This window comes from Nyctereutes procyonoides, unplaced genomic scaffold, assembly GCF_905146905.1.
Source record: "Nyctereutes procyonoides isolate TBG_1078 unplaced genomic scaffold, NYPRO_anot_genome, whole genome shotgun sequence".
NCBI classification, from domain to species: Eukaryota; Metazoa; Chordata; class Mammalia; order Carnivora; family Canidae; genus Nyctereutes; species Nyctereutes procyonoides.
In genome coordinates, this window is record NW_026575130.1 from 8,460,386 (window position 1) to 8,471,160 (window position 10,775).

The following is a 10,775-nucleotide window of genomic DNA, read 5'->3' on the forward strand; positions in this document are numbered from 1 at the left end:
ACACCTGTGTGGCTCAGCTGGTTAAGCATCTGCCTTCTGTTCAGGTCATGGTCTCATCATCCTGAGATGAAGCCCTACTCTCTGCTCAGCAGAGTCTACTTCTCTCTCCCTCTGCCCCTCCCCACTTCTCGTGCTCCCTCCTAATCTGTCAAATAAATAAAATCTTTAAATTTTTAAAAAATAAAATGAAGTTGAACCAGGTTGATCTGCCCAGATCTTATAACTACCAACACTCAAATTCTTATAAATGTCAAGTAACAATCCAAAGAGTATCTATGTGAGGAAAGTGAATCTCATCAGATTCCAATATCAAAATATTTTCAAATATTCCCTAAAGCAATTACCGTAACACCTAAGAGGAATCTCCCTTTAAAAAAAAAAATCTCTGGGTTGTTGGGTTTTAAGTTTTGTTGTTTGCATTCAGTATGTAGAATAAAACAAATTTTTTTTGAGTTTTCTTTGGTTCATAGGTTCATGTTCCCTTCCTTTTCTGTAATGGATTGTACTTAGTTGTAGCATCCATTTAAATCAGCAACCATTTAAATCTTCCAGAAATAATTATTTCTATTTATAAGAATGAAAGAAAAATATAATTCCAAATGCATCTGTTGTAGATAAAATCTTTACAGGTATGAATGTGATAAGTATATTCAAACCACTTGTTCATGCTTCCTTTATGATACAGGAAAAGATATATTGGGATGAGGTTTAGAATACTAAGAAATAGAACTATAAGCATATCCTGTTTACATATAGCTCACAATTCTTTAATCTGATAAACTTCAACTAGCCTGAAGTCAATCCTTTCATAACTCTTCCCGAATTTCTAACAGTGTCAGGAAATACTGCTTGTATTCCACTAAATTGTTTCATTGCTATGACAACAAGTACATTTTAACATGATGCAAGCAATCAAGATGTTATTCAGTTAACAACTCAAAAGACTTATTACGTGAATAATCATCAAAATATCTTTTACAATGGAACTCAGTGATATTTACCACACCACAGTACAGAATTCACTGTTAGGCTCCCTAAACATGTGAACTTGATTCAAAACTAAATGCCCCAAAGGAACCCCAGAGGAATGCTGGGTGGCCCAGCGGTTGAGCATCTGCCTTCGGCTCAGGGTATGATCCCAGGGTTCTGCGATCAAGTCCCACATTGGGCTCCCCATAGGGAGCCTGCTTCTCCTTCTGCCTTTATCTCTGCCTCTCTCAATCTCTGTCTCTCAGGAATAAATAAATAACATCTTTTAAGAAAAAAAAAAAAAAAGGAAATCCAGAAAACTGTTAAGGAAAAAAAGGGGGAATTAAGATGTGAAAATAAAAGTATACAGATAACCAATGACCAAAAGATGTAAAAGGGGAAACCTCAAGTAGTTTGTCTACTGATCTACACATTGCTTCCATCAAAACCATCTGAGACTTTTAAACGTCAAAACAAGCATAGGACAGTTGCACTATTATTTGTTCTTTGGACAATGCCATCATCACCCCTCTAATGCTCACTATGTCTTTTACAAACCAAGAGTAGAAACTCTGGCTTTAATTCTCAACTCAATTTCAACCCAACATTTCTAAAAAATCAAATAGCCTCCTTTCCCAAGTTGAAAAGCACTATTTCTTCCTGTGAAAAATTTTCAACATATTTTCATCATATATATTTATGGCCTACATGCTTATTAATTCTGCTGTAATTCCATTAAACAAAAAAAGATAAGTAAAACCTAAATTGCTAATAATGCAGACAATACTATATGCTCAAGCATTCCAAGAGTTAATCAAGTATTGATTATTAGGTATAGTATGGTAGAAAGGAACAGCTAGAGAAACATCATTCTGAGAATGATTATGTGTGAGAAGAGAAAAAAAAAAATCAATGGCAGGGAAATGGTCTCATTATCACAGTATTCTAACTTGCTCTCATAGTTATATCTTGATACTACACTAGCAGTGGGCATCAAAAGTCAATTTAATATGTAATGTCTCAAAAAAAATCTGAAATGTCTCTACCCAGGAATCTGAACATATTGCCAGGAATCTGAACAAATTATTTATGATGAATAATATCTTTTTTTTTCTTATGATGAATAACATCTTAAACCTTTAGAGTCCCCTTAAAAAAGTAAAATAAGAGTCCGTAAAACTTTCAGAATTCTATGTTGAGTGAGAATTAAATGTTTCTCCAGAAATTTCTTGAACTTTAGTTCTTACATGAAAAGAGCTGTTCCAAGTTTAATAGATTCATACCCAACACTAAAATTTGCTAACCAATTGTTAATTACAATTAAAGAAACTGCTTTTGTAACCATTATGCACACAAATGAAACGCAATAAAAAGTGCTGATATTTTCATATACAAAAGGCAAAGATTTTGAAAGGGGTGTTAATTTATTAATAACGTTAAAGTACTGTTTCACCAGCCTTCTTTTTAAAAATCAGTTATATACATAAACAAATCATTTTTTCTATCTGAAATCCACTGGGTTTAAGCTTAATTGTTCCTTTTAACTTCAAAAATTGCTGTTTTAATAAACACAGTTCTATTATAAGTTAAAGAAATAAAACATTTTATTTTAAAAATTCCAAGTATGCTTCAAATGAAAACTGGCCATTTATTAAGCCCCCAGAGTTCCAAGCGTTATACAAAACATTTAAACATTTGCTCATACTTTTAGAGCAAAACTGCTTATTCTGTTGTACTCATTTTTGCATGGTGATGACATTTTAGTTCCACCATCATAAAATGACCAGTTCTTCCAGACTTCCTCAAGAAACAAGTTTCTGAGCCATTGAAGTAGATCATGCAGGAAGTTTCTCTGTCAACTCCTACACTTAATGTCCTCTCCCTAATTAAGAGAAAATGAAAGTATTAAGGCTATAGTAAATGAATTTTTAATAGCACTATAAATAAAATCTCAAACTTAAAATCAACATTAATTCTTATACTATGTAGCCAACCAATTTACCAAATTTAACTGTCATTCATACTGCTTTTTCAAATTAATTCCGCAAAACAGAAGTAGGTGAAAAAATTCAAAAGGAAAAGCAAGAAAGTGACATAAAATAAAGATCTAAATTAGGCTAAAGCAAAGAACACCATGGTGTTCCATATACTGGGGAAACAGAAATAAGACTGAATAAAAATTTAAAATGGTAGGTAATACCAATCCTAGAAATTCAGTGATTCAAAGACTATTTTTCACACTCACCTCTGAAACCACCACCACCCCTTCCTCTGAAGCCTCCACCTCCACCTCCTCTTCCACCTCTAAAACCACCTAAAAATAAAGGAAATATTTATAAAAATTATGGTAGCCTATCCTAATCTGATAAGCCTAATAACCTACGTTACAGTTTTTTAAACAAGAATCCTGTTTTAATGAATTACCAAACTTGTAACTTTAAAGTTCCATTTAGCCCTACTATTAAATGTATGAGTAATTCAACTTCTGCTGAATTACTTTTTTGATTAAACTAAGGCTTTTTATTCTAAGAACAAAAGGTAACAGATAGGGGTGGTTTCACTCTGGGGATATCAGCCACATATGGACCATCACTGATGCTCACATATTTAATAAGAAAATTAAAAAATTTCATTTATCCAATACATATTTGACCTCCTATTTCAGTCTCCATTTTTACTTCTTTTGATTAGCTTTGTAAGGAATGATGAATTACAATAAGAGGAAAAAACATATTCCCAAAACAGTGGTATATAAATATAAAAGTTTTAAGAAAACAAATGAATTTTTTTCAGTGTCACATGAGAGACTGAATATAGAATGGGAATGAGGGGGATCTCATTAGTGTCTCGAAAATATTTTAAAAAGATATATCCAGATTTCTTAAAGAGATTATCTCTCCTAGCTATCTGGATCAAAAAAAAAAAAAAAAGCATATTTAGAATGAAATAATTAAATTGAGAAAGGCAAAGTTGGAAACCGACTTCTTTCTCCTTTCTGTTTCAGTAACAGAAGATATCCAACCAATTTTTGGCTCCTGTTCCCAACTACTTAGGCTCTGCCATCATCCTGTCCCCCATCACACCACTACTCAGATCTAGGCATACTCAATACTGCACCACACCTTATCCCCAACCCTGCTCATCATCTAACGGTCCACAATGGTGAATGTACCAAAACTTTAGGAAATACATATAGCAAAATGCTGAAATCAAAGCAATAAATTTATTGGTAAGTCTTTGACATGACATCAGAAGATAGAATCTGGATTGCCAATTAACTGGGCAAATTAATTTTTGTGAGCCACCCATTTCCACATCTAAAATAAGGCTATCGCCTATCTCACAAGGTTTTGCTGAATATTAAAAGAATACACATAGATATTAAAAGAATACAACTAGCTCTCAGCATATAATCAACACCCAATAATATTAATTAAAAAACTAAAACTCAGTCAAGATAATCTTACACTTTATAAAATGCACAACAAAACATGGATAACCCCAAAGATAAAATCCCTCAAAATTATACTTTATTAGATTTTTTAAAAAATAAGTCATTGAAACAAAGCATTATTACTATGGTAATCTGTCAAGATTTGAAAATAGCTTTTCTAAAAAAAAACATAAAGGAGGTTTGCCTATATAAAAATTAAGTTGTACTGTGTGAATTGGCTGCAAGTTTGAAATCTCACTAGAAAATTTCCCCAAAAAACAACTTACCACCTCTACCACCTCTGCCACCTCCTCCTCTTCCTCCTCCTCGACCTCCTCTGCCACCACCTCTTGGAGGTCCCTTCTCACCTGGAGGTCGAGGTAAAAACCTCTGCAGTGGTAGCAGTTTATATGGGTCTATATAAAACTGGAAGTATGACAGAAACAATTAGTGTGATGGCTTGGGAAGTGATACAGTATGATCATTAAGGATCTACACACTAGACTCAAGACTGCCTAGGTTCAAATCTCAACCCTATTAACTACTGTGTAACCCTGGGCAAAGACTTAATTTCTCTGTGCCTTCATGTCCTAATCTATCAGATGAAGAGAATGAAGCACCTACCCCATAGTCTTCATGAAGATCAAAAAAGTAATGTATACAAAGCCCTTAAACTTTCCACACGATAAGCATTACAAGCATATAAATAAAAATGAAGATCAATTCAATCTAATTCCTCTTTATAAATAGATGTCTTCTAAAAATTAACTACCTTTTCACAATAGAATTGCCCTTAAAACTGTTAAAAATTTAACATTAAAATTCAAAATGAAGCACACACTATTTATTTCAAAACTTTGAAATATTTGAAACTTTGAAATATTGAAAACTATTTCAAACTACTGATCAAATCAGTATTTGCTGAACATATAAAGTAATAAATTATATGCATAAATTAAACCCATTCTATTATTCTATTATTAAAAAAAAACACACACACACACACACAATTAAAAATTCAGTTCCTGGGACACCAGGGCAGCTCAGTGGTTGAGCATCTGCCTTTGGCTCAGGTTGTAATCCCAGACTCCTGGAATCTTGAATCAAGCTCTCCGCAGGAACCTGCCTCTTTGTGTCTCTCATGAATAAATAAAATCTTTAAAGTAAATAATAAATAAATAAATAAAATAAAAATTCAGTTCCTGAGTTACATTAGCCACATTTCAGGCGCTCAATAGCTACAAATGATTACTAGTTATTTTACTAGGCAGGTATTTCCATCATTACAGAAAATTCAATTGGATAGCCTAGGCTGGATAATGAGGACCTGAACCTGAGCAGTGTAGTGGATCTAAAAATGAAGAGAGGTAGAATGTCCCAATTTAGCATCCGTGAAAAAAGCAAACAACAACAAAAACACTTAATAATAAAGTCTCAGGGGCCCCTGGGTGACTCAGTCAGTTAAGTACTAAGGTCATGATCCCAGGGTCCTGGGATTGAGCCCCACATTGGGCTCCCTGCTCAGTGGGGAGTCTGCTCCTTCCTCTCCCTCTGCACCTCCCCCCTGCTTATGCTCCATCTCTCTCTCAAATAAATAAAATCTTTTTAAAAAATAATAAATCCTCAAATAAGTAATACTGTGACAAAAGGCAGGCATCCAGATCAAATTTAAGTGGTTATCACAGGCCAATTCTTTTTTTCAGGTCACCAAATACGAAGCCTGGCTCTCGGGCCTGCCTGAAGCAGCTGAATTTCCCAGTAGCTACTTGCCAGTTTCTACAGCAGCCATATGCCAGCAAGAAGGCACTGTCCCCATCTAGAATCTCTTACACCAATCTGGGTTCTGTGCCCACCACTCCATTGGCTCCATGACCTTTTGCCCTGCCTGTTGCTAAGTCCAAAGAACTCTGCGGCAGCACTTTGCCATAGCTGACCACTTGTATTCTCCTGACTCAGAAGATAACTACTTTTATGAAACTCTCCTGGTTTGCCTCCTCCTTTACTGGTGTTATTCTTAATCTCCAGATAGATATAAAATTTAGGAGATACCCCAAAGCTCTTTTTCTTACTCTTTCTTCCTAGACTGTACCATATACTATCTGCACAATGACAACCTGCAATCCCATCACTAATCCAGGCTCTTCCTTTGAGCTCCTATGTGAATATCTCACAAGTGCTTCAAACTCATCATGTCTAAAAGTGAATTCATCATCTTCCCCCAATTTCCTTCTTCTCTGGTGTCTCCCGTTTTGGTACATGGTGACACCATCCACAAAGATCTGAAATCAGACATCTGAAAGATGGTGATATTTTTAACTTCAATTGTTAATCAACTACCAAGATCTATCAATGCTACTTCCTGTATTGTTCATAAATCCATCCACTTTTCTCCATTTCCACTGTCATTATTACCCTGGTCCGAAACACCATTTCTTCTGGGACTGATGCAACAGTCTCTGACCTAGCCCCTTCACATACAGTACTAACCCCTTTCCAGGGTGCTCTTTAATTTTTCTGGTGCTCTTTTTAAGTATAATTTAAGTGTATTTATCCTAATATTTAAAAACAAAACTAAAACTAAACGCTTTCCCATGACCTAAGGCCTTAGTAACCGTGCCCCTGCCTACCTCTCTAGTCCCTCCTAAATGATCTATGTCCAAGCTACACTTCAGCCTTTTTCAGATCCTTAAACTGGCTGTCTCAGAGACTTGTACAGTTTTCTCTACTTACAATGTGCTTCCCACCTGTTTGAATAGCAGTGGTTCCCAAGTGCTAATCTAATTACATCAAAATTATCCAGGAGCCTGCCTTTTTTACAATTGAAGCCTGGTCCCTATCTGAGGACTTACCAGCTCCAATTTCTAAGAGTGGGACCAAGAAATACATGACCTTAAAAGCTCCCCTAGATATTCTGATGAGCAACAAGGTTTGGAAATCACCTCTAATCAAGTTCCAGGTCTCGGCTTCTAGTTTACTCAGAAAGCCAATATACTAAATATGGTCCCACTACTAACATCCTCATGGCAATCTGCAGTTCTCCTTCACAGCATTTATCATGTTTTGAAAGATCTGTGAAATCATTTAATATCTGACTTCTCTCAAATAATGTTTCCTAATTTAACACTTTATTTAGAAAGTTTGGTCATGTAAGCTTTCAGTAAGAATCTTACATAAACAAAAAAACATACTGTAGCAGTTACAGAATTTGCCTAAGAGTAATTTCTGAAAGCTTGTATTAAATTACTTTTATGGATCAGTTAGTTCAACATTTAAAGTACAGAACATATCAATTTAAGAGCTTCACTAATGATATACTGGAGGGTTCAAGTGCTCTAAGTAGCACTGTCCTAAGGAAGGTCATTTACTTACAAAACCAAAGATCCTACTTATCAGAAGCTTCACTCACCTTCTGCAGTTTTTTAAAGGAAGATGCCTTCATATTTTCTGACAATTTAACAGAAAAATACTATTAGTTACATTAAGGAAATAAGCAATTAAGATCACAAGAGGTAACCTTCTGAATTCCTATGTAATTTTAAAAACAAAGCTATATGGAAATTATCTAGGAAAAGTAAGAAATAAGTTTCCAAGAGGAAATGAAGTTTTTATCTTTAAAACTTCTAGTTCCACGCTATTCCAGTAGCATCAACATAATCAAAGCAAAGTACCTTAATCCTGTAGCACTTATCCAAATGGTAATCACTTCTAAAACCTTCCAAAAAGGAAGTTACTCTATTATAGTCTTCCTTTTCAATATGGGGAAATATATTCTCTTCTCTTGATTCTCCTTTATGTTACAATCTTACCAATACTCTCTCCCAAATGAATAAAACAAGAAGTTTAATTAAAACAATACTTAGCTCCAGAAAAAAGCAAATGGTAACCTTTTAATGAGATCACTGGGTCTTCTAATGAAAAAGGATACAAAATCTCTAAGTTGTCCAAATATTTCATCCACCTTACCAATTTGTTCTTTGTTCTCTAAATAAACTGGAGCATTAAAATAAGGCACCTTATTTTCGTCTGTAGTACATTTACAAACTATGTCATCTTCACAGGGATGCAGGAACTCTCCTAATACTGAAATAGGACAAGAAAATGTTAAAATATAAAACAGTTTCAAATGATATTGACCAACATCATCTGGAAGCTTTCTTCTTGGGTACCTGGGATTTCACTTATCTGTTCTTCTCTGAAGCAAAAAAAAAAAAAAAAAAAGCCAAAAACTCCACATTAGCTCTGTGACCTGGGGTAAGATTCTTTTCTCTGATTCACTGTCCTATTCTTAATAAGGGCAAATAGCAATACCAACACCCTATATATATTACTATGAGGAATAAATACAATAATAAATGTCAGGTGCTTAGAAAAGTGCCTGGCACATTAAGGCCATCCAACCTATAACAGGTGTTTTATTATAACAATAAGTATTATTATTAAACACCATGCTTACATTCTGTCTCTTCATTTCCCCGGTCCCTAACTGTAAATCGGTCTTTGTTCTCCTTTTTTCCTCCCTTTTTATAACTTCCTACTACCACCTCTTTACCAATGACTCTTCACTCTTTTTCAGGGACGTGTGGAATCCAAAATAACTACCTTTATTTCTGACCGTCACCCCAAACTAAAAAACTCATCACATCCCTCCAAAACCAATACTTCATCCCTATCACCCAAAATCCAAACCTGGAACCTTTTATTCCCAAGAACTAGCCAAGTTCTACTGAATTTATTTCCATTGAAATCGCTCTCCCATCAAACCTGTCCTTTTTTTCTCCTCACTTTGACTACCCTCACAGTGCATCATGCACGGACTGTTGCATGCTTGTGGGCTGGGACCTATGACTCTAGCCATTGCACTCTTCAAACCATTTTGCACACTGATCCAACCAGTGTGAGGTTGCACTCTCTTCATCACTTCTCCTTTTTGATGTAGGCTTCTACTATCAAATCTGTCTCACGTCCCAGGACTTCCATCCCACCTCATTGATAATTACTTCAAATCTACTCTCATTAGGTTTTTTCCTTGGCTTCCCTCCCCTCTGTAGATTCCCTAACAGGCAATTTTCCTCACTTCTCTTACTTATGAAAAGCAATGGAGAGCATGGGCTTTGGAGTCAGAAAACGTGGCTTTGTAGCTCAAACGGATCACTTCTTAATATGATGCCAGCAAAGAAACTTATTACTACGACCCTAGCAAAGAAACTCAACTCTCACGGTTTTCTTACCTGTGAAACGGGGACAACAGGAATAAACACACAGTATTACCTACTTAATAACTTCCTTTCAGCCCAAGCTCAAGTTCCACCTCCACGACGCATTCTAAGTGTTGTTCTGCTTTCTTGATCTCCCCTTTACATTTGAGCGCTACAACACGATTGTAAGTCAGCTTACAGCATCTCCAGACCCGATTCCCCAACCCAGCAGCAACTTCCATAGGCGAGCTGCTAGAGCTACCTTTCAGCACGCTCATTTCCCAAACTTAAACCCACAACCTCCGCCCCCCAAGTACGTTAAGCTTTGAAACCGACATACAAACTACGTGTTCCGGAGGTCCTTGGTCTTGGCCTTTGTTAAAGCCTCCGCGGCCACCTCCTCGTCCAAATCCTCCTCTACCACCACCGCCGCCTCGGAAATTACCGCCTCCACCTCGGAAGTGGTTGTTGCTTCCGCCGCGACTGAAGCCACCACCTCGATTAAAGCCTCCACGACCACCGCCTCGAAAAGACATGCTTACTCTACCTGGTAAGAAAAACAGTACGTATCTTTTTGGTCATTGAGGCCTCTGGGTCCACCACCCTCTGTGCCACGGTCAGAACATCGTACAGCGGGACAGTAATACGTACAGCAACCTTGCCACCTCACCCAAGGCCAAGCCGCCAGAGATGAACCCGAGGGTGAGGAGTGTCACCTTCCCGTTGCCCTGTGCGCGCGGACCGACCGCTCACCAGCCTCTCCGCCCCCGCTCAGTATCTCCTCCCCCAGCAGGCAGAAAGGTCTTCACGCCACATTCCCTTCCTTCCCCCCTCCCTCCGTAGCTGGGTCCCGCGTCCAGACATCCTCAGACCCCTCTGCTCGCTACCGCAACGCACCGGAGCCACGTGCCCCTCCGGCCCCGCTGCCGCCACCCACCCGCCAGCCCGGTACTTCCGCCGTGAACGAGCCTCCTCGGCCACCGTACCCGCACAAAGGTGGCGGGGAGCGACAAGAAATTCGAACGACTGATTTACAAAAAAGCCAGTCACCGGCAGAACCGGGGGCGCTGTCACATTTCCAAAACAGCCTTCAGCGCTGGAAGAGCGGCAATACTACCCACCGTCAAACAGTAGTTTACGGCTGTCACGTCCGTTTGCCTACGGAGGAGCGGAGGAAA

General features: G+C 37.5%; 1 protein-coding gene across 7 annotated transcripts; it reads right to left on the bottom strand.

Moving 5' to 3' along the window:
- Nucleotides 1-2,555: 2,555 nt before the first annotated feature.
- On the bottom strand, nucleotides 2,556-10,775 carry GAR1 (GAR1 ribonucleoprotein). Of its 7 annotated transcripts, none has more exons than XM_055342527.1 (7): nucleotides 10,719-10,775; nucleotides 9,938-10,144; nucleotides 8,328-8,482; nucleotides 7,809-7,868; nucleotides 4,690-4,828; nucleotides 3,215-3,283; nucleotides 2,556-2,851 (listed from the first exon to the last, which is right to left on the bottom strand). In XM_055342527.1, exons 2-7 carry the CDS (start codon nucleotides 10,131-10,133, stop codon nucleotides 2,838-2,840), a joined length of 633 nt encoding a protein of 210 aa, XP_055198502.1. In that variant the 5' UTR covers nucleotides 10,134-10,144; nucleotides 10,719-10,775; the 3' UTR covers nucleotides 2,556-2,837. The 7 variants fall into 7 exon arrangements, with proteins under 7 accessions (XP_055198502.1, XP_055198504.1, XP_055198499.1 ...); XM_055342529.1 differs by lacking the exon at nucleotides 10,719-10,775 and adding an exon at nucleotides 10,648-10,716; XM_055342524.1 differs by lacking the exon at nucleotides 10,719-10,775 and adding an exon at nucleotides 10,584-10,710.